Here is a 24,230-nt window from a genome sequence, read left to right on the forward strand (position 1 = left end):
TAAAGTTTTTTTATCGGTGCCGCACTAAATTTAATTTGAGTTTAGTAAATTAAATATATGGGTTATAGTGATAAAACTCTTAACTTTTTTATAATTTTTTAAATTTTTTATAATTATTCAAATATTCATTTAAACTTACCCTAAATAAATAGTAAATATTATTTAACTCAAATTGTCTACTTTCATTATCCTGCTCACGTAAGACTTTATTTACTAAACATTTTGCTCTATATTTTCTTTCGAACAACTACTACGAAATTATGTTTGGTTTTCATTTCTCTATACTTTGATGAAATATTCTTTTGTAAGTATAGATATTTACTTGAATCTATAAAAACTTTTAGGTTCATGTCGATTCATGAAATTTTATTTTTTCAAAATAAAATCCTTAATAATTTAACTTATAATTTAAATATTACATGAAAGGTGAAAGAGAATGAGATGTGCTTGCTATTAAATAAGCGAGGACTATTCTTAAAGGGAAAGAAAGAAAATTGCTTGAGAAGAGAATGAAATAAATTAGAGAGAGAGAGAATGGAATGCGGGTAACGTTGCTGTAAATTTTTTGAGCAGAGAGAGAGAGAGTGAATGTTATTATCTGTAAATGGGAATGAAAATGGATTTATGAGCAAAGAAGATATTGCAAGAGAAGAGGAAAAGGAAAATTGCTAAGTTAAAGAGCGAAAGAAGTTAAAAATATTTTAAGCATAGAGAAAAAGAGAAAGAGTTAACGTCTATTAAAAATCCGTTACTGCATCAATCACGTGACTATAATTTATTTAATTAAATCTTATTTAATTGTAATTAAAAATTAAATAATCTTTATTATTTACTCATGAATTTCAAGAGATAAAAAATTTTATTAAAATTTTAAGTAATATATATATATATATATATATATATATATATATATATATATATATATTGAAATGGAGATTGAAAATCGAAAGAGTAAAATCTAAAATCTCTAAAATTTACTCAGATATATTTAAGATATACTTACGATCAGACTAAATCTGTACGTGAATATTTACCTATTTAAAAAAAAATTTTGCCAATATTATATTAAAAGTTAAGCTATTGAAAGGTTTAAATTATAAGAATAAACTCAATAATCATTAAATTAAATATTTTTATTTACATTGGTATCGATGTCTTCAATATATATCCGTTAATAAATCCTGCACATTAGATGCATCTACCATATCAGTTGGATTAGGCACCAAATTTTTTTTTTTACAGAATTAAGGTAAAATAATGCATGATCCAAAAATCCCAGAAAACTAGTATTTAGCAACAGAAAACAAAATAAAAAATAAACAAGTATTCCATTAATGAATCAAATTGGAGTGCATCATAAATTTACATAAGCACGCCAAATGGCATGTAATCCAATGCTTGCCTATAACTTTTCAAACAAATTTGAAGACGATTAAGCCCGTAGTATAATATGAGAAGAGGTAGGACCTTTAAATCAATCTCAAACCCCTTAAACCACATCAAAAGTACAAGAGATATGTAACGGCAGTAACTCATTCAGAAATCACAAAATGCATATATCCAATTCTCACTTGCAGGCCAACAATCTTGCCACTCAGACTATAAAAGTAGCTACCCATCATGGCACAGATGTCCACTTCAATAAAATTAGTACCCAGAAGAAGATACAAAAACATTATGCTCCTTCAAAAGCTTCTGAAAATGTGCCAAACGATTTTGTAATTGGAGTATTCCTGCAGCCTTTTGAGAAAGAATGGTGTTCAATCTAGTAATATAATCGTCAAGCTGATTCCCTGGTTGGTCAGCTTCAACCAGTAGGTTCATCTCCTGAAAATTAAAAAGACGTTCACAATATACATATAGATTTTCTTCTAACACAAAATCCTCAAAATACATGGAAACAGCAGATCCAAAAACTCAGTAAGATTGGTTTGCCAACAAAAGGATTCCTGTGAGGTTTTCCAAAACAATTACAGCTTGGCCAGTTTTCATTATGGAAATCCATTAGACTTAACATCTTATGGTACGCCGAATGCGTTTTGATCAGCACCCCATAAGCAATAGCCAATCTCCATCCCATCCAAGTTATTCAAACTAAAGGACCCAAGGAACATTGGAGAATATGTGCTATGAGTGAAAAATAAAAGAATATTTGCTTGAAGCTCAGGCACAACTACAATAATAAAATTTGAGTGATTTGGCCATGTCACATACCTCTCTAACAATGTTCATGGTCTCTTCCACCTGTTTTCTATGAGCATTTACAAGATCCTGCTCTTCCTGAGAATATATGAAAAACAGGAGTTTAATATGCCAACTGAGGTTTCTTCATATGGAAAAGAACACTATACGCATTCATTGTCTTCTAAATTACCTGTAGCAAAGCATTTAAATCATCATCTGAATGTGAGTTCTTAAAATCAGATTTTGACATATCCTTCCATTTCGTCTGACCATTGGGTTTCCATATTCTATCCTCTGAAGAAGATTGATTGTATGATTCCACCTTCCCAGTATCCTTCCACATCGGTTTCTCTTGCTCATAGGAGTCTTCAGAGGCATCAAAATCATCTCTTTCATCTTGTTCAGCCCATGCATCAGTGTCATCCTCAAAGGTAGATGTAGCAGGTAAAACTGAAGATAAGGGCACATTAGTTGATTCCTTTAGGTTTAAGGTTGAAGATAATATGTCCTTTTTTGGAGCATTTCCTTTTGAAAGACTCTTCACTCTGGAATATAATTTTCAAAAAAAGGGTATATTCAGGAATCAACATCACAACAGAGTAAAATCACTGCAAGACACTTTATAGTTCAGATCATTTTCATTCACCTGTCAGCGTATCTTAAGGTGTTAAGGGTATGTTCACATGATCCTGAGCTTGGTGAAATGCAAGATATCATAACAGTGCGGGAATTTCCAACAAAAGAATCCCTTAGAACCTCGGTCAATTTGCTGCCTCTGAAGGGAATATGACTCTTGTCATTGTCAAGAGCCCTAATGCATTCCTTCAACGCAAGTAAACTTTTGTTGATCTCTGCACCTTCCATCCTGCATCATTTATGAGAAATAACCAAATCAAACAAAGTAATACACATACAGCAAAGATAATTTTCCATCACAAAGAAAGCCATCATCTGATGTCATTGTTGGAGAAGACAAGAACTAGGGTGTAGTGTTCAACTGCCATTGTTAAAAATCAGCATAGATAAAAACACCCTCTGTTCTACTATGAATGACCCAGTAATCAGAAAAAGGCAATTAGGTGGTTCATGGAAAAAAAAAGAAAAAGAAAAAGAACAGGATAAGTTATAGGGCAGTAAACTACATCTATTTTCAGTAATCCTTTGCAATATATTACTCTTAACAGTTGTTATCAGGATTAAGTTGTCAATCATGGCAATTTGTAGCTGCAGAATTGTTATGAGACAAGTCCAGCATTTATGGTGCTTCAGAATCCAAGCTTGCTTCAAATCTACCATTGGTGGCCAATTCCAACCATCAAATACAGTGATCTGTGAAAAATCAATTTTTCCAGTGCTAAGCTGAAGCTAAGTGAAGATATTAATATCCCCGGTTTAACACACTACTATAACAAGTTCTGATCTATATGCATTATAGGCACCAATGAATGTGTTTGTGTATCACTCTTCCCTTGTCACACCATCATTCAGTGGAACAGAAATCTTATTCCTCAGTGGTTTTGCCAGCAGTGTCAGAGAAACATGAGAGCATAAGAAGTAGATTATACCTTGTCTGTTTATCATTATCTGTGGTATCTGCACCACGTTCACTTCCAGCAAGATCTATAAATGAGAGCTTGCCCACCAGACGTGGAGGCTTTGACTCACTGCCATCAGCTGACCTCTTGATAGCAAGTTGAAGTATAGCATGTGAACGAGAGGATTCCTCATTTGCACCTGTCGTGCCAGTACTTCTAGTAGCACTTCCTTTCTCAATAAGGTCCTTAATTGTCTCCACATCTGATACTTTGTACTCTTGCAAACCAACAATGCAAACTTGCTGCTTGCCATCCTCTCTCATGCAAAGTTTTCTGCAGAAGCAGAAATTCAAATTCAGTAAATTTAGAACCTAAATGAAAGCTATATGAACAGACAAGGAAAGACTAATGCCCCTTACTTTCGGTCACTGAGAAGATCAAATAGTTTTCCTCCATATATTTCAAAGAAACTCACAAATAGCTGAAAGCCTTGATTTCTATAAGTGTGATGCATCAACCTCAAAATATCCCTTGAAGCCTTGAGAGGTAATGGTTTCATGGTATAGGTTTTTCCACTTCCTGATGAGACATGACGGAATCAGAACAAACTGATTTTAAAACAATAACTTGACTTCTTTTGTTTATACAATTAAATAACTACTTCAATATCCGTAAATTGGAAACTTCATGTTCATGGGCTCAATAACATGCAATTAAAGAAGAGGCAAACGTCGACTCTATGAACAACTCAAAAATGTCAAGGGCTTGAAAATGGGTTCCTAGTGATTCAAAATAAGGGCACAAGAAAATTTAACCTACTAAAAAGTCACATGATGTGGAATATAATTCAGCATGATTTAACTAGTGAAAATTAAGAAAATAATGTTAAAATTTTTCTTGGAAATAATCCAACATGATCATTATCCAAAACTAAAAATAACATCTACCAGTACTTCGGGCAAAACAATTCACCTGTTTGCCCATATGCAAAGCAAGTTGCTTTCGTGCGTTGAAAAATTATTGGAACTATGGGCTCCACTGTCTCACGATATACCTAAACAAAATAAGCAGTAATCAACAAATGCTAAGAAAAGACTTGCATTTGAGAGAGTTATCATGCACTCTTTTTAATTTCTCAAACATTATACTCAGTTACTCACCTCATCATTAGAGACCTCCTCATTCAGCACTGCATCAAAGACAAATTCATGCTTCTCAACATATTCTGTTAGATCAACCTGTGGAATATGATATCTAAAATTAAAAGGGAGTCTCTGGATGGACTATATACCAAATATGGGTGGGCCTATAGCCAAGCAGGAGCATGAAATTTAACAAATAAGCATAACATAGTTAATATTAGCTACTTATAACAAGTTAAGGAATACTGAAGAAAGAGTCAAGATAAAATCTCCATTATGTCTACATTTGAACATCCGTTTCTGGTTGTTTGATGCATCAAAACTTTTTATCATCGTAAATCTCCATTGACATAAGCTAATGCTATCCCATTTATGTCTTAAGTTTGACAGATTTGTCCTATCAATTTTATTCATATTTCCCTCAAGATTACTGGAGGTTAGAAAATTTGGGAAACTTAGATCCAAGATTGGACGAGTGTTTTGATCTATTTACTTCTTTATTTGATTTCTTCATCATGTTATAACCTTGAGGTAAAGATGGTGAAATCACAATTGACGCATACCTTGAGCTTGGTCTCATGAACTGTTATTGAATTGGAATGTGTTTCTATTATATCCTCTTCATTTTTAGCCAGCTCTTTTTTATTCAGTGGTCTCTTGCGCACCTGAAGTGAAAAGCATTACAGGATGAATTATCAAGATCCACAGAATCAATTATCCCATTTAACCTTCCAGTTGGTGAACATTGTACTTATTTAGGGCAAAGAAAGGGAAGCATACCACAACTTTGATCTTGGCAACTGAACTGGCTTTCTCTTTGTCTGCAGCAAAGCTCTTAAGGAGATTGTTATCAGGTAAACCAGGAGCTCTGCCAGACTGCTTGTTCATTGAAATATAAGGTTCAGAGTCATCAAAGCTTCTCCCCCGTACAGGATTAAACAAAGAGGAAGCATCATACAGACCAGGAACTGGCATCTAACCACAAAGTAGTAATATTAATTTGAGAACAAAAAAAAAACAAAGGCACATTACTCAATTTCAATATTAATTCTCAAATTTACTAAGGCATGTATAAACAAAGGTACTGAGAAGTACTGAGAAAAACCAGCTATACTATTCTAGAAATCAACAACTTGCAATTCCAAGAACATTTTACAACTCCAAGTTCAAATCTCTTCCAGGTCTAACCACAGTAAAACACATGCTCCTGATGCTAAAAGTCATGGTCAATAAATGACAAGATACCTACCTCAGGAAGCAGCTCAGTGTCGAAGGAATGAAGATCCAAAAGTCCAGGACTGAACTCACTTGGAGAGTCTTCGCCATTCTTCCTCTGGCTAGATGGCCGGGAACTGACAGGAGGAGTTGAGGGCTCGACATAAAACTCATTTGCTCCATTATAACTCCTCTGGGCATTGCGATACATTCTCATCCCCTGCCCTCCTCCTCCTCCCCCATAGAAATTATAGTCCTGTTTTGAGTTCAATGACAAAACAGCACCAACCAAACAGCTGAAAAACATTAGCCCCAGATCTATAAAATTTGTCAAATGAGCTGCCTACCCACTAGATTTTGTGATAATCCGAAACGAAATGCCATTGCAAAAATTAACAAATTCAACAAACGATCAGGAGTAGATTCAACAGATTAAACAAATTTACTTCATTTCAACATTCCCAAATGCCAAACAATAGAAAAAAATATTAAAATTTCGAAATATTCAGATCTGTAATATGAAACCCAATTCCAAAACAAAATTTTTGAAAATCCCAATAACATACCAATACTAGAAAAAGAATGGAATATACAATAAACTTCCACAACTAATACCTGAAGCGGAGGGATGGAAGAAGAAGAAGAAGAATTTTGAAGGTGTTGAAGACCAGCAGATTGAAGCCATCTACCATTAGATGAAGAACTATCCAAGAAATTATCAGAGTACTGTCTCTGATGATGCACCGCAGTAGCTCCAGATCTCTGTCCCTGCCTTCCCATTCCGCTCATATTCCTTTCTCTGTGAGTATGCTTCCTTTTAAAGCCAAACAAACCTCAATCAGCAGATGAATTCTGTATCTATGAATCAAATGAATATCGATTTTGAGTGTATATAAAAATGAAGTAATGTCGAAGCTTTGCTTTTTTGTCTCACTAAAAAGCAAATAAATGCTTCGATCAGAGCTTCTCTTCTCTGTTGCTTGTGTTGATGTTTGTCCCTTTCCTCTCTCTCTCACTGTAAATCACTTCTCTTTCTAAATTCAAATCAGAAAGACCTCTCTCTCTCTCTCTAACGACCACTCACCATTAGTGCTAGTGGGGAATTTGTATAATATACAGACATTGAATTTTTTTTCTAAATTTTTTAAAAAATAATCTATTTACATAAAAGCTTCTTTAAATAAATAAATATTTATTAACTTGTATTTTTTACGTTTAAATATTAAAAAATTCATACTTTTTTACTTTAAATTTTTTAAAAATATATTGAGATTATCAAGTTAAAATTTGATTTTTTTATATTGTAAGATAATAAGATAAATATTTAATTAATAACTAAATTACATACAAGTAACATAATAATTTATTTTATTTTATAAAATAAAAAAATATTACTTAATCCGAATGGTATAAACACTAGTAATTCTTTAATTTTAAAAAATACATATGATATTTTAAAAAATTTATTAATTAATTTTAATGTTAATTATTTTTATTAATCTTAATGTTAATTATTTTAGGAGACAAAATGGCAATAATGAAATCCCCTTTGTCTTATGTTATTATGGTTATCCTAATTAGTACAAATTTTAATTGTATCATTTAATATATTTTGGCCTTTTCTTATAGATGCATGATTACATATACATACATAAGATGAAGTAATTTATGTTAAATTAATTCTTTAATGATGAAAAAACAGATAATCAATAATTATTGTTAGTTGATAACTAATTTACTGTATTGTGTTTAATAATTAGTATTAATATGTAAAATGATTAATAAAAATATATATTATGTTTTGATATTAATACTAAATAAATATATAAATATTATTTTTTTATTTTATAATTTTTATTTATTTTATTTTTCAATATATATAAAAAATATAATCTTTTTATTAATTTTTTAAAACTTATCCATCTTAAATATATTAAATTTTATTAAATTTATTAAATATTAAAAAATATTTTGAGAAATTTCTTATAAATAAAATAAAATAAATTAAATTATAATAATTAATTTATATATTATTATAATCTAAAAAATAAATAATAATTTCAAGATAATTAAAAAATAAATAAAAATTATGAAATAGATAAAATATAATTTATATATATATATATATATATATTTAATAAAAAAATATGTGTATTGAATAAATTATTAAGCGGTATTTTTACCTTCAAATAAATAATATACTGTAAGAAATTAGAGTTAATTACAATATTTTCTAAAAATTCGACGGTCTGTTGATTAATTGGTAAAGGATTTTACCATCTGATTGATCAGAGATCTCGTAATTATAGGCGTAATAGATATTTGTTAGATGATATCTACTAACGGTAACTTTATATGAATACTCAACCTATTCAGGAGAGGGCAAATCTCAATGAGGAACCGGGTGTTACGGTGTCTAGGTCTTCTTTTTCACATGTGGGATAGCGTATCGGCTTATCGGAACCTTTCCACGTGGCCTTAACTTATGATAACAGCTCATGTCTTACTTTGGGCGATTATTGTGTTACATCAAAGGTCTCCCGTTGGTCTTTGATTCTTCAGATTGAAAAGTGATAGTTGTCTTCACGATCTTGGGTATGTGATATATCTAGATTAGCTTTTCTCTACTACGTCGCTTTGACTGTTTGTGCCCCTAAATGACGATTTTGTTGTTTCTTGAGTCTCCCGTAAATATTCGGTACTCGACCATAACTCTTTTTCGACCATAGCCAAATAAGACAAATAATTTTTAAAAATTGCTAAAGGGTTAACATCCGATAAAAAAGAACTTGATAATCATTGTCTTTTCCAGAATATGACTAAAATAATATTGCTGATCGGACATAACATCCGGTCACTGGCCTAACTAGTGGCCATGAAATACTTAGGAAATTTGAAAAACAGGACCAACACTCGGACATATAGTATGGTATGGTCTGATACTCACCTTGTGGCCTGGATAAAAAATATCTTAGAGAAATTTTCATAACATGGGACTAACATCCGGTCAGGTGGCTTGAGCATAAAATGTCTTAGAGATTTTTTTTTTTGTGAAACGGGACTAACACCCGATCGCGTGACTTGGCAAAGACATGCCTTGTGGCCTTGGTATAAAATGCTTAGAAACTTTTTGTGAAACGGGACTAACACCCAGTCATGTGACCTGGCAGATGCCCGCCTTGTGACTCAGACATGAAATGCCTTAGATTTTTTTGCGAAACGAGATTAATATCCGGTCGCGTGGCCTTGCGAAGACTCGCCTTGTGGCTTAGGCATGGAATGCCTTAGAATTTTTTTGTGAAATGTGACTAACACCTGGATATGTGCCTAACGGATTTCCACATTATGGTATTGGTATAAAATGTCTTAGTTGATAGGGGCTAATACCCGGACATGTACCTGCCAGATTTTCACCTTATAGTGTCAGCATAAAATGCCTTAGTTGATTGGGACTAACACCCGGATATGTGTCTGGCGGATTCCCGTCTTGTGGCTCGCCTGGCGGATTTCCGCCTTGTGGCATCAGCATAAAATATCTTAGTTGATCGGGACCAATACCCGGATATGTGTCAGACAGATTTCTATCTCATGGCTCGCTTGGCGGATTTCTGCCTTGTGGCTCGCTTGGCCAATTTCTGCCTTGTGGCTCTGGTATAAAATATCTTAGTTGATCGAGACTAATATTCGAATATATGCCTGGCGGATTCCCGCCTTGAGACCTTTGTTCTTTGTCTCCGCACTCTCGTCCATCCAACGCTTTTGATTTACATATCAAAAAAGACTGAAGAATACTTCATAGTTTTATTAACATTTCCAAACATACTCTTGAGAATAATTAAAAAACTTGGTCTTCTAACTTGACCAATTTTAAAACTTGAAATTTTGATTCTAGAGCTGAATATCTGTGATAGTCTACTTCTATAGACCTTTATTGTCACACGATCCTCCTACAATCACGTGAATAACCCTTGTGGGTTCATTTTCATCAAGATGGACTGGTGTTCTTACCTTAGGTCTTGGCCTCTTTTCTTCTCTGTCTTTTATAGCAAACTTTCAAAGTGTGTCATCTCTTATTAATTTCTCGATCTCATCTTTCAACCACCAGCACTCCTCCGTCGTATGTCCGTGTTTTTTATAAAACGGCAGTATGTGGTCCTATCTTGCCTTTCAGCCTTTTCAGGTTGAGCTTGGAAGGCCATTTGAATTCATTGTCATTTTTCCTGACCCACATTAAAATACGCACCCGTGAGTCACTGAGTGGAGTGTAATTCTCATACTTACCTTGGTCATCCCTTCTTCGGGAGTTTGGATAACTTTTGTGGTCTCTTTCATATCATCGCCTCTCCGCTTTTTAGTTTTGCTTTTGACTTGTATATTTGTCTTCTCTCAACACTTGGACCTCATCATCCAACCTGATGCACTTATGGGTTCTGTCCATTAACTATTGACATTGTGCATTCCTTTCTTCAATGCTTCACATGCTATCTCATGATTTAATTCTTCCTTTCTTCAACGCTTCACATGCTATCGCCAGATGACTCCTAGGATTTGATGTCCCTCCATATTTATCCAAAATTGAGAGTTTGAATTTAGCGGGGAATGCCTTTGGCTAGATCTCTTATAAAAGAGGTGAGGCATCATTCAGGCCAAAGTCCCCTTTCTGGTTTTTTTGGTACCTTTGGACAACTCATACCAGCTTCCAGTCAACATCCTTCATAGTGTCATCTAACGACTCTTCTTCCTCCAACTCGACCTTCCCTTTGGATTGCGTCTGGATCGCCCCTGTTTGAGTCTTTGGGGTATCAATGGAGGCGTCCTTCCTTCCCCCTGAGAGTCATGAATGATGCCTCCCCTTGAGTTTTGTATTGCTCGAAAGTAGCCTGCAATCTTTTGACATATTGAACCATTTGCTAATTGTTCAGATTATTAAAATCTGCTTCATTGAATATAGAGGGTGTACTTTATCACATAGAGGGTGTGCTTTGTCTACTGCCAGGAGTGGAATAAATGATAACGCCCTTATTGATAGTAACTTTAGCAGTAGCTCGTGAATCTCTTTTTAAAAGGAGAGAATAAAAGATCAGTTATAATCCAAATGAATAAATAGAATTTAATAGATCTTCTGGAACCAAATGATGTGTGATAAATCTTTTCCTCTTCCTGGTCCATGATAGATCTGGTTTTCTTCTGGGTCCCTTTTTGCTGGGCTTTCTGATGGGTCTCTCCATGTTCTACCTGGTGAAAGGACCTGTAAAATAAGAAAGAATGGTCAAGGGCCTACCGGGGTTGCCCCGGTGGGGACCCTCCGACGCTCAAGTCAGATTTTATGGCTCAGAGTAGTATATTTAGGCAAGAGTTGCAGAAAGAATAAAAATGGTGTCCAGGAAGGAGAAGGAAGAAGAAGAGAGAGCCCCCTTTTGCGTGGCCTTTAATTTGATAAATCTTTTCCTCTTCCTGGTCCATGATAGATCTGGTTTTCTTCTGGGTCCCTTTTTGCTGGGCTTTCTGATGGGTCTCTCCATGTTCTACCTGGTGAAAGGACCTGTAAAATAAGAAAGAATGGTCAGGGGCCTACCGGGGTTGCCCCGGTGGGGACCCTCCGACGCTCAAGTCAGATTTTATGGCTCAGAGTAGTATATTTAGGCAAGAGTTGCAGAAAGAATAAAAATGGTGTCCAGGAAGGAGAAGGAAGAAGAAGAGAGAGCCCCCTTTTGCGTGGCCTTTACCGTGATATATATATCTGTCTCTCTGCCACAATGCTAGCTGTCTTCTGCCGCTCAGCTCCGTATGTACGGATGTGTCAGGCGCCTGCTCCATGCGTAACGACCATTAATTCTCCTCTGATACGCATGCGGAAGGACCTACCAGCGGGGCATCTTGGTCATTTTCCCCTTTCCGGGCTGGGTTGAATGGTAGGGCTGAAGTTGAGCCTGGTGAGGGCCTGATTACTGGGCCGAGAGGTTTGGGCCGGCTTGATTGAGGGGTCTAGGCGGAGTCCGGCCCTGTGACTGAGCGGGCTGGACCTGACTCTCGAGGGGAATATTGAAGCCTTCGGATCATGGACTGTTTTCGTGGGCCTGGCCTTTTAGACCGGGGTGAAGAAATCCATCAATCATCAATGTGGTTAAAATAAAATTATGCTGCGATTGATCAATTTGCAAAAGAGAGAAAATGATTAATTGGCGCCTACGGGAGTCACTCCAATACTTAACTCAATAAACTGAAAAATAAAACGAGTATAAGGAATTATTTAAAATTCTAACTCTATTAAATAACTTTATTAGATTTTTAATGTATAAATTTCAAAAAAAATATCATTTAATTGATAATAAAAAATCAAGATAATTATAATAATAGCCACAAATGAAAAATCATATCAGTTAATATAGTAAATATACTTTTTAAATTAAAAGTATAAATATACTTACAGGTTTAGATTTAGTCCAGTGATAAATAAATTTAAATAAATTTAAGAAATTTCAGATTTTATTCTCTAATTTCTAATTTCAATTTCAAAAAACAAAAAAAGTTTAAGCATAAATAAAAGAGGGTGATCTCCGCTCTATCTTATTATTAATTGATTAATTAAATTTTATCACTTAATTTACTTTAAAAAATTGTACGTTGGGGAGTAAAAGTATAAGATTTATGTGTTTATTATTTATTATTGAAAGGAGGAAAGGGATTGGAGGTACAAAAGAGACATAAAGAAAGACGAAGAAAGAATAGAGTGAAAATGGAGGAGTGGGCCCTGCATCACCATATGAAAATGAAAATTTTATATAATATATTTGAAGTATCATGTGATATAATAAGATAATATTTTTTATTAATTATATTATGATATATGAATAAAAATATTTAATAAATTAATAATTATTTTATTTAATTAATATATTTTAATAATAAAATAATAAATATTTTAATTTATTAATTAAAAATATTACATCATTTATCTCACATTATACTCTAAAAATATTGAATAATTATTTATAAAAATGATAAAATTAAAATATAGGGTGCCTTCCATTTATCAAGACGGGAGCGGACAAGCATGGCACGTGCGGCTACTGTACATATTCGAGTCCCAGTTTTCGGCGAAGCTGTGTGGGTCCCGTTTTTATTTTTCTCAATTTCACCATTTAAACAACGTCACCCACCGTCCCACATGGTCGGGCCCATTCATTTTTTAATTTTATTTGCTCAACGTGTCCCATTTTTGAAGATTTGAATTTCGTCTATTGGAGGGATCTAATTAAGAGTCGACACGTGTGCAGTTTGGAGGTTATTAAAGATCCCATGTTGTTAGATCCACGTATGAGATCGTACGGTTGCAATGTAAAATCTAGATCAGAAACGTAGACATTGTCACTGCGTCAGAAAATCAGGTCGGAACAAGAGAAACCACAGAATAAAACGTGATTTTATTAGGATAAATATATAGAAGGGCTAACTAATAAAAATTTACTAGTCAATAATTATATTTAATTATTAATTTCAATATACATATATATATAATATTTTATTTAAAAAAAAGGTTATGAGGGAGTAGAAAGGTATTTTTAGTAAATACTTATGATTTTTAAATTTATATATTCTACTTACATTTTAGAATTACATAAATCTTTTGTTTCATTTTAAAATTGTGATTGTCTTTGTTAAATTAAACTAAAAATGACAATTTTTAACATATATTTTAAAATAAATGACCAAAGGAGATATATATATCCTAAGCTTTTGATTGTGTTGGAAATGATGGGCCCGTTTATGGTCTATCTTTTTTCTTTCTTTCTTTTCAATGCATAATATCTTGCATTCTAATAAAGTCTAGTGGGCTATTTATAAGAAGGCTAAAAAAATTTAAAAATCCAAACTATCAAATAAAATAAAATATTAATTAAAAATAAAATAAATAAAAAAATACAAAACAAAATCAATAAAAATTAAAAGAAAAAAATAATAATAAATTTTGACGTCGCGAATTCAATAAAATTTAAAAGAAAAAGGTGTAATAAATTTCGATACTACTTGTATACCGCTTTATCACTACACCTGAATCGACCGGGATAATATTACTGTCACTGACTACAATAGTACTAGACTGACAAGATTACTATTGACCAAGTCTTGCTGATTTGAATAGACCGACAAGATTACTATTGACTAAGTCTTGCTGATTTGAATCGACTAGAATAATGTTAGACTGTCACCGACTACAACTGAATCGACTACAATAGTACCAAACTGATAACACCACTATTGACCAAACCTTGCCGATTCAATACTTGCATCAACACACTATCACAAATAACACCGGAGAAAATAGACAAATAAACAATAGAAAAAGAACACCTAGTCAAAGCTAAAACAAAAAAAAGAACAAAATATACATACAAACTACAATCAAACTGAAACACTAAACTGAAACAGGTTATCGAAAAACCATAAAGACCATCCAATCAGCTCTACAAGGAGAGAATATGACAGAGCTCAATCATTCATGCGTTTGGGAACGGTATTTATTGGACGCAAAAGCGCGGTCTCTAAATACCACATCATCAAAGCAAAGACTCTTTCTGAAAGTCAAACAGAACCCTCAACAGACACAAATTTAGAAAAATAACTCTCACTAAGTACAACAAAATCTAAAACATGCAGAACAAAACTAGCAAAATACAAGTATCATGATTTCGTCGAGAGAGAAGATAGAAGCCATAAAGTCTCATAAGTTAAAAAAAAAAAAAACCATCAACTAACCGTCTCCTGCCTAAGGCACAGAACACCCACTACAATCACGCAAGAACAATAAAAAAAAAATGATCGAAGAGAAACACTCCCAACAAAGAGAAAAACACAAAACCATCCGCTATTTACTCGCTCGAAATCTTATTGACTTGGAGTCTTTAAATTTTCGCTTTCTCTCTCCCTTTGCTTCTTTCGCCTTGTTCTTTCCTTTTTTCTTTCTATCTTATTTTCTACTTTATGATCCATCACATTCATATTTTTTATACGTTATTTTGTGCACTATATTTTTTGAAAGAATTATTATAGATCGATTAATATTTAAAAAAATTCAATGATTTATATTTATCTAAAAATTATTTAATTAAAATATTTATAATTTTATAAAATTAAATATTTTAATATTTTTTTAAAACAAGAGCTAGTTAACCTTAATCAAAGAACTAAGTAGTATAATTATTTTAAATTATAATGATTAAATAATACATATATTGAAAATTCAAAGAACTAGGTAGTAGTCATGATCGTTTGCCGCTGCCTACTCAAGCTCTTCTCCTTTCGCTCGGTGTAGTGGATTTCTTCTCCTTTGGGTGGGGGACATCATGTATATAGCTTCTGTTTATTTCTTTTTCTTTTTTTTTTTTTGTTTGGTTCATTAGTTTTTATTCTTTGAGTGGTAGGTGAACTGCATGTACAAGATTTAATGATCCTTGCAGGTTCCTGTTAGCAGGGAGATAGATCGATAAGGGAGGTTCGTTTTCGTGGTGGACATCTCTTGGAGTTGGTACAACCGTACAAGGCAACAAGTCGTGATTGGTAATCCTTAAGTACTGATTTAGTGTAGGGAGCTCTGATCACTACTTCCTCTCGCTCAACGACGACGGATCTAAATAGGGGACAAAGGGCTATGGCCCCCTAAATTTTTTAAAAATTTAATAGGCTATTTATATAATTTTTATTAATTAAAGAAATATTACCATTCAATTCCTAAACTTTTAAAATGATTTATTAATTTATTCTATTTAAAAATTATTCAATTAAAATATTTTTATATTTTATAAAATAAAATTTTAGATTTTTATAAATTTATTAAATATTTATATTATTTATTTCATATAATTTTAATTATATATATTATTTAGTATTTATATATTTAAATATATATATTATTTATTTTTTTAATTAAAAATAAAACAAATTAATTAACAGTTATTTTAACAAATGAACTAAACAATTTAATTTCATAAAATATATAAATTTTTTAATTGAGTAATTTTTATAAAGATGAAAATTAATAAAATTTTTAAAAATTTAAAAATTTAATAATAATTCTCTTATAAATAAAGTTTCCATATCACTACAATTTTAAAACAGTCATCCTGTTCTATATTCTTTTTCTTATCTATTTTTTTATTTGAAAATTTTAAGTTTAATTTTTGAGATTTTAACTTCAATACTTAATTTTTTTTAAATATTCATAAAGTAAGTTATTCACGATTATTTTCATTTAACGCTTAAATAATTAAATATAATAAAAAAATATTAAATTAATCAAATATATTATTAATTGTACTAATTGTATTTTAATTTTTTATAAATTGATAAAATTAAGCGATAATAATTTTATTATTTCGTAAAAATTTAAAGTATAATTAACACTACTGTTTAGTATAAATAAAAATAATTTTAATAGTTTAAAGTTATATTTTAAATTTAAAAAATTTTAAATATAGATAAAACATTAAATCACATAATATTTTTTAATAAATAATAATTTAAACAACTCATATTAAAAAATTTTAAAAATTTATATTCAATATTTAATAATGAATAAATTAATTTAATTTATAAAATTTTATACATCTGATTTTTTTTGTTTCTTTACATAAAATTAAATTTTATTTATATATGTAAATACATATTTTTTATAAATTAAGTAAAATTGAAATTGTTACCGAAAAAATAAAATTAGCCTCTAACTTAAATTTCTGCATCCCTCGCTACTGCCCTCCAGATGTGGAACATCATACTGTTTCTCTCTTAACCATGCGATATTAAATTCTTTAGTTTGCTTTAGCCATTTGGCTCGATTGGTGAGATCTCTCCTCTCCGATAATCTTCTCCTTCTAAGTTGCTAGTTTTGATTGAGTGCACCATCTGATATAGCTTATTTATGCTTTTGGGTGCCAAAATGAAGTAGATGTTATTAATAGAAAGATTTCAGATAATAATGAGAAATTTATGTATTTCTACTGTATATATTTTACAGAAATATTATATTTATATATATCCAGAAGAGTATCAACTAATTATGACAAGAATAATAATAGCTATAATTATACTAAACAAATATCTTATAATCATGCAAAGATTGATTTCCTATAATCATGCTAACACTCCCTTCAAACTCAAGGTGGTAGCGCAGGTGCCAACTTGAATTTGCATAAGAGATCTTAGAAGCGAGCTGGAAGATGCGGTTTTGGTGAAAATATTCGCAGTTTGGCTAGCAGACGAGACAGGAATCAAACATATGGTGCCGTGAGCAACATGATGACGTACCAAATGACAATCAATTTTGATGTGTTTAGTACGCTCATGAAAGACATTATTATGAAAAATTTGTATGGCACTTCTATTATCACAATGAAGTATGGTGGCAGAAGAGTGAGTGACCCCGTATCAGTTAATAGCAGCTATCGTAATCAAAGTAGTTCAGATGTAGCATCAGCAAGAGTACGATATTCAAATTCAGTGCTGAAGAGATATTACATACCACAGTCACCAAACGACGTCGCAATACAAGAGAGCAAATAATGGATCCAAATTTCAAAAGCAAAACGACGCCGTAAAGAAAAGAATCAAAACGGCGTTGTTTCATGTAATACACTCCTAGAGATACAAGAAGGTTCTAGAACAAGCCAGAGAGAACTCAATTAGTTAGATTTCAATTTCTCCAAACGTGTATATATAGGCAGATCTCCAAGCAATAAAATATTCATTCAATTTCAATTTCTCTCATTTCCATTTTTAGCTAATTTCATCAAGTGCTAGATCGAGCAACAAGAATCTTCCAAGAAGAAACAATAACCCGTTGTAGAGTGACGATCTACCAAAAAAGAGCTAGTAGAGAAGTGTAAACTATGAAAAAGAGTTCCTTTGATATATCGAAGGATTCGAAGCACTGCAGAGAAATGAGTAACGAGGAGTAGACATAAACTGACTGACCGGGTAGAACGACGGAGAGTAGTGGTAGGAGGAGATGTAGGCACAAGTACAAAAGTGCAGGTTCAACAGGAACAGAATCACATAATCAAGAATGTGGCGATGCTTGAGGATACGCCAAAGTTTGCGACCTATCCAAAAATTTTTCATAACTTGAATCTAGAGATTATAGTTGGAGTCGGTTAAAAGCATTGTAATAGGTTTTGAAATGTCTGATTTTTCCATTTGTTCCTTGATTGCAAAGGAACAGAGATGAAATATGGGCAGAGTTAGGTGGCTTGGTGGAAAGCTGATCAGAATTGTAGAGAGAGGAGAGACTCCAAAAACTAAAAATCTAAATCTTGCGGCTCTGATACCATATTAGCAAAAAGAGTATATGTAATAATGAGAAAATTGTGTATTTTTATTGTATATTATTTTATAGAGATATTACATCTATATATACACAGAAGAAGAGTATGAGTTAATTATGATAAGAATAATAATCACTATATTATATTAAATAAATCTCCTATAATCATGCAAAAATTAATTTTCTATAATCATGCTAATAGATGTTCTTCTTTATGTTACTGTTGAAGGTTGTTTTGCGATGTTCTTTGATGGCCAGTGCAGAGCGTGCGGTGGTGGAAGAGTTTCCAGAATTTTCTTCTGGTTGGGTTAGTGAGATAAGGTTTGATGAGACTGATTGGCCCGGAGCTAGGTTTGAATGTCTTTAGAGCCTTTAGTTTTATTTTTGACATTTTTTCTTATCTATTTTGGACCTTAACCGGTTACTTTTTAATAAATTTTTATCATTCAGTTTGTCTTTCAATGGAGACCCACACCTCGATGATGCCAAGTGGGATTTGGTGATGAACACAACAATATCCATTCTGCCATCATATGTGTTAGAGAAACAGAAGTGTTTCTTCTTTGCCAAAAAGCTTATGATTTATGATTGCTGTATCATCCCCCATAATTATGTAATTGTGCTTGATAATGGAATGAGTTCAACATGTTTCTAATATATATACATTATCCTTATGATTTCTTTAAAGTAACAAAACAATAAAAAATAATTTCTTTACTTATTTTCTTATTTGATTTAATTTCATTTACATTTCACATTTAAGGAACCAAAAGGCTGATTCAATCCAAAGAGTGTAAATGAAGTCATCATGGTAGCAGAATCAAAGCGTCAAGGAATTAGGTGAATGTCTGACGCATCTCTCATCAAGGACATTAAACGCGCAGCTCCTATCCCTGTAAATCGTAATGGCTCCAGCGCGTGTTGCCCATTTTGTTGAGGCCCAGATACTGGAAGATGTTCGTGTTAATTATGTCGATAAAAGTGAGATTCTTGCTATGGCGAATGAAAACTACTTCATTAACAAGCATAATTTCAGGTGCCCATTATATGCGGGTGTCAAAATCTGGGGGAAGCGTTGAAGAGAGCCAAGGAAGGTGCAGCGATGATAAGGACTCAAGGGGAGGCATTACGCCATGGCAACATTGTTGAGACGGTGAAGAATGTGAGAAATGTTATGAAAGAGATCAGAATTTTGAACAAGGATGAAGATGAGGTATTTGCATTTGGTAAAAATATTACTGCATCTTATACATGGGAAGGCTGCCTCTGGCGCAGTTTTGCTGTTGAGGGGATTATGACCCCTGTAGATGCAGAACTAGTGAAGCAACTGGGTTGTGATGGAAACTTTGTGGGACTTTGGCTACAGTGCAGGCTGTTAGGCATTGCATTTGATCCTCATGTGCTGGTCAAGGGTACTTGTGGATTAAAGGATACAATAGCAGAAGTAAATCTCAGTGAGGACAGGATCGAACACCTTGGCAGGGACTAGGGAAGTAGTTCTAATTTCTAAATACTAGCAACATATCTTCCTTGTATCCAGTTGGGATCAAAGAGAGTTGATAGTCTTGCTGCTGCGTAAATGTTACTAATAAGATCTAAATATGTTGTTGTATGCCGCATTTTATTATATGGAAATGCACACACACATGAACAGAAAGGGAGAGATTGAAGTCCCATGCAGGGACAAAATCTTCATTACCATGTCTCTTGCTTTTCTCTAGAAACAAAATGAAAACTACATATTAACTTTCTCATGTGGGTATTTAATCAGGGGCTCAAAGAATCCTTGCACCATTAGTGCAAAAAGGGGAAGGCTCCAATTTGCTAGAGATGAGTGAAGCAGTGTTGAAAAGCAAATGAATGCCATATGCAATTCTTGGATTGCCACTAGATTGTGTTCTCTGTTTGAATGCTTCCATTGTTGAATAAACACCTCAGTGCAATCTCATAAGCAGAAAATATTGCTCCATTCACGACAAAAGCTCTTGCAACAGCAGTTCCCAAGCCACGCCAGAGCACGCTGTAACCTTCCTCTTTAACACTTCTGCTCAAACAATCCAGAATGCCATTATATTTCTGTGGGGAAGATGATGTTTGAGCTTGCAGCCTGGTTTTTATAACATCTAATGGATAGCAGCAGACCCAACTTGCAACTCCTGCTAGTCCTCCAGCTATCAGCATTGTTCTTAAGCTTTCTTGGCCATTTTTTCTGCAGCCAGGATGAAGCTGCTCTCTCATGTACTCATATGTCCAGAAGTAGAAGCCATGAGCAGGTGCATCTCTAAGAGCTGTGATGGAAAAGCCTCGGTAAATTCCTTTGAAGCCTTCTGTCCTAAGTATGCTCCTGGCAACACTAATGGGACCTTTGTGACAGTTGATTTGAGGGGTTTTTTCATGACTTTTGTCCTGCAATTGAAGGCGTATCTTTATCAGTTCTACAGGACAAAGCATCAAACTCTGTAAAGCTCCTGTGCCAACTCCTCCTAAAGCCACACATTTGTAGGAAGGAGGGTCATTAACTGAAACAGACGAGTCAAATGCTCGAGAAAGAATAGCGTAGATCTGGAAAACCATGGCATTCTGCAGAAAGCAAAAACGTTATCAACTTAATGCAGCAGATCCATAAGCGTTGCAAGAAAAAAAAAAGCAATCATTCAACCTCTGATTACTTGCTCATATAGAAATTACATGTGAACAGTTTGCTCATGTAGAAAGTTCTTGGACTGTGCAGAACTTTTCATCTAAGGATCCTATCCAGGAGCCCAGAGACAAGCAGCAGAGGCAATCAGAAGCTAAAACAACAGTAACCCAGTGAAAAAGGCAGAAAGGTTTCTTTATTATGGTGGAAAGCAAAAGGCACAAAGGATATGCACTTGGTGGACGACAGGCCCAAAGTGGCCAAGGCTTCATATCAGTATAGTAAGCTATCTTTATTTTATCAGATAAGACAGGGCTTGCATCACCAGCCAAATTCCAGGATAAAGACACTTCTTTAAGAATTTAAAATAGGTCACTATCCATCCACCAAAAGAAACATCAACAATCTTCCATATTTAATACTATATTTTTAGTCCCAACAAAGTTAAATCCTACTGGGATTTTTCCACTAACATGTTTAGCATCAAATTCAACAATCAGGTTAGAAAACAAAACATAGAACCCAAACAGAAACGAAACTCTAACAAATCATGATAAGATTTTAACCTAATTGAAGGTAGAGCTATTACCTGAAAGGTAACTGATGCCAGGGGTGCACCCATCCCTCTGTAAAGGGCACCAGGCCCCTCGGCGGCGATAACGCGGCGGAGGATACTCAAGGCAGAGCCAGAATTGGAGTTCTGTTGTTGCCGGATACGCAAAGTATCAAGTGGATATCCAGAAATTATTCCTGCAACGCCACCAAAACCTCCGGCAACAAATTCTTTACCCCAACTGTTAGCAAGAAACTCTGGCCAAAAATCCATTATAGCCTCTTTCTCATTCCTGGGAACAACTCAAAATCTGGAAACTTTTCTTGGTTTTGACATAAACCCAATTCTTGATTTGCTTTGTCGTATGCAAAAGACCTGTAACAAATCAATCAACTAATATCTATAATCTTCTTTGCTTACACGTATTTACAGCTTCGAAAACTATTTCCTGTTCCTAAATCACCGTCCACTCTTTTCCCAATATCACGTGTACTGCTGCCTAATTAATATGCATAGCTAATTTTCCTTTTCATGCACTCTTCCTTTTCAAATCTGGAAAAGGCTTTAAAAAAAAAGCTTCTGTTTCTAAACGTTTTCGCTTTCGCTTTCGCTTTCCTTCTTAATCCATCCACCTCATTTCTTGCGAGGAAAATATCAAATAAGAAAAGAAAAATCAATTCTTTTGAAAGACGTTGAATTCAAGAACTTAATCTTCAACAAGAGAGAGAGAGAGAGAGAGAGAGAGAGAGAGAGAGAGAGAGATAAAGAGCAACGCAAGAACCTGGAGAGCACAGAGACCACGTTTATGGTATGGTTGCTGTGTTTCTTTCTTGCAAGAAAGGAACGAAACAAAAGCCACCGGTTGCTATTTTGTAGCGACTGAAGCAAATAGAGGAAACAGACAACGCCTACTTTCTATCGAATCAATAGAAGCAAGACACGTGGACAAAAAAAATAACGTAGGTCTGGCCTCTGAGCCTAGTGTTTAACACCAATTTGATTTCCCAAATTGAAAGGGTGCATCGGTAATAAAAGCCGAATGCTCAGTTATTGATGCTATGAGCAGATTCATGGATGCTTTGAACTGCATGCATGGCCTTGTAAGCTTTATGGAAGAAGCATGCACATAAGATCGTTTGATCTGCGTTTAGTGGCAAGGGCAATTAATTTCGAGTGCTTTAAATATGAGTGAAACACTATGTCCCATTATCAATTAAATTTAAAATAATGTGGGCTTGTAGAAGCTTACTAAAATCCTTTAAATTGAGTGATTTTATTAAAAAAAATATATATATTTTTATAAAAAAATTCCATCAAATTTAAATGAAGAGTAAAATTCAAGAAAAAATGATCATTCCTTGTATTTTTTTTTTTGTTATTCACGTTTAACTGCTTCTTTGTTATGTGTCACGTTTCTATCATTCAGATCCGTATATATAAATGTATCAAGATTTCTTTTCACGCCAGACAATCATTTAATTTTTTCCAGCGCACAGAAAGACAGAACTGTAAAGTGATTGGATCAGTTTTTTTTTTTCGCGTCATATCACTAGCCTGGACTATTTTTCATTGAATTTTGGTCTACAATAAGCTCGGCTTGCTCCGCGTACCCAAATCAGGGCGCGAGACGCTGAGTTGGTCTGTTTAAAGAGAGTTTGATGGATTTTAGATCAATGTTCATCTCTTAGAATCCGCCTCGACCAATGTTTTTCTCTTGAAATCTGTCTCGCCCTAAATAAAAAAAGTCCGGCAATCATTAGGAAGTTTTTTTAGTATATTTTTATTTGAATTTGAGAGATAAAAATATAAAAAATAAATTTTAATAATAATATATAAAAATTATATATCTTAATTGAGAGAGGAGAAAAAATGTAAATTGAAATGATGGATTTGAATTTGGTAAAAAAAAAATGTAAATTCAGGGAAAATTTTAAGCGGAAATATATTTTTAAAATATAAATAAGGAGATTTTATTTATTTTTTTATAAAAATATTTATTTATTTATATTTTAAAGATGCATTAAGTGCCTAAATTGAGTTGTTTGGTTTTTGTTAGGCAGAGTGACACCAGCAACTACGGCCAACGCCTGAGGGGAGTTCTAGATCGGCTGTGGACGAAAGCAAAACTGTTTTCTGTTTGCCCTTCATCGATCCTTTGGATGTGTGCCACGTCGTTGTAATCATGTCCAATACGTAACTTGTATTTTCGTCAGTTTTTTAGTAGTAGATGTATTTCCCTCAATCCCTATTCTTTTATAAAAAAAAATTATATAATAATATAAAATTAAAATTTCATTGTTTAATAAATATAATTATATACTCAAAATTTTAAATATGAGTCAGCAGATAATTATTCTAATCATGGAAACATTCATGTGCTGAAAGTTTTAATTCGCAGTCATAATCTTAGGATTAATGATGAGGACAATACCATTAAGTTATTTAATATGCACTCCATCTCACGTGGCAGGGATGAAAGTATTATCCATAATTTTAAAGTTTAAATAATTAATTTAAATGTTTAAGTAAATAAAAGTGGCTTTTTTGTAAAAAAAAATAGATAAAATATACATGGATTATTATCAATTTTCTCATTTATTGCAAGTTCCAAATGAAGTTGAGGCATCGATCATGGAACCATACCTTC

The 24,230-nt window shown here is 33.3% G+C and overlaps 3 protein-coding genes across 4 annotated transcripts; 1 reads left to right on the plus strand and 2 right to left on the minus strand.

Moving 5' to 3' along the window:
• Window positions 1–1,309: 1,309 nt before the first annotated feature.
• On the minus strand, window positions 1,310–7,163 carry LOC110626714 (kinesin-like protein KIN-13B). 2 transcript variants are annotated; one of them, XM_043961997.1, is made up of 12 exons: window positions 6,692–7,163; window positions 6,111–6,372; window positions 5,642–5,836; window positions 5,425–5,526; window positions 4,880–4,957; window positions 4,692–4,773; window positions 4,139–4,298; window positions 3,750–4,052; window positions 2,831–3,049; window positions 2,375–2,729; window positions 2,215–2,280; window positions 1,310–1,827 (listed from the first exon to the last, which is right to left on the minus strand). In XM_043961997.1, exons 1-12 carry the CDS (start codon window positions 6,766–6,768, stop codon window positions 1,648–1,650), a joined length of 2,079 nt encoding a protein of 692 aa, XP_043817932.1. In that variant the 5' UTR covers window positions 6,769–7,163; the 3' UTR covers window positions 1,310–1,647. The 2 variants fall into 2 exon arrangements, with proteins under 2 accessions (XP_043817932.1, XP_043817931.1); XM_043961996.1 differs by having other exon boundaries at window positions 6,111–6,332; window positions 6,692–7,162.
• A 12,009-nt stretch (window positions 7,164–19,172) lies between these two features.
• Window positions 19,173–19,881, plus strand: LOC110627027 (pyridoxal 5'-phosphate synthase-like subunit PDX1.2). The gene has a single exon (XM_043961361.1). The coding sequence runs from the start codon at window positions 19,495–19,497 to the stop codon at window positions 19,879–19,881; it is 387 nt and encodes a 128-aa protein (XP_043817296.1). The 5' UTR covers window positions 19,173–19,494.
• A 170-nt stretch (window positions 19,882–20,051) lies between these two features.
• On the minus strand, window positions 20,052–22,433 carry LOC110627026 (mitochondrial arginine transporter BAC2). The gene is made up of 2 exons (XM_021773246.2): window positions 21,620–22,433; window positions 20,052–20,972 (listed from the first exon to the last, which is right to left on the minus strand). The coding sequence occupies exons 1-2, from the start codon at window positions 21,854–21,856 to the stop codon at window positions 20,280–20,282; spliced, it is 930 nt and encodes a 309-aa protein (XP_021628938.1). The 5' UTR covers window positions 21,857–22,433; the 3' UTR covers window positions 20,052–20,279.
• Window positions 22,434–24,230: the final 1,797 nt, after the last annotated feature.

This window comes from Manihot esculenta, chromosome 11, assembly GCF_001659605.2.
Source record: "Manihot esculenta cultivar AM560-2 chromosome 11, M.esculenta_v8, whole genome shotgun sequence".
Taxonomy (NCBI): domain Eukaryota; kingdom Viridiplantae; phylum Streptophyta; class Magnoliopsida; order Malpighiales; family Euphorbiaceae; genus Manihot; species Manihot esculenta.

Bases quoted from the DNA above. Each gene is read 5' to 3' on its own strand.
- LOC110626714 (XM_043961996.1), bottom strand. From the start codon at position 6,865: ATGAGCGGAATGGGAAGGCAGGGACAGAGATCTGGAGCTACTGCGGTG. The intron at 4,774-4,879 runs GTGAGTAACTGA...TATTTTGTTTAG, and splicing joins AGGAGGTCTCTAATGATGAG to GTATATCGTGAGACAGTGGA. The intron at 2,281-2,374 runs GTAATTTAGAAG...ATATATTCTCAG, and splicing joins ATTTAAATGCTTTGCTACAG to GAAGAGCAGGATCTTGTAAA.
- LOC110627027 (XM_043961361.1), top strand. From the start codon at position 19,495: ATGATAAGGACTCAAGGGGAGGCATTACGCCATGGCAACATTGTTGAG.
- LOC110627026 (XM_021773246.2), bottom strand. From the start codon at position 21,856: ATGGATTTTTGGCCAGAGTTTCTTGCTAACAGTTGGGGTAAAGAATTT. The intron at 20,973-21,619 runs GTAATAGCTCTA...TGCTTTCTGCAG, and splicing joins TGGCATCAGTTACCTTTCAG to AATGCCATGGTTTTCCAGAT.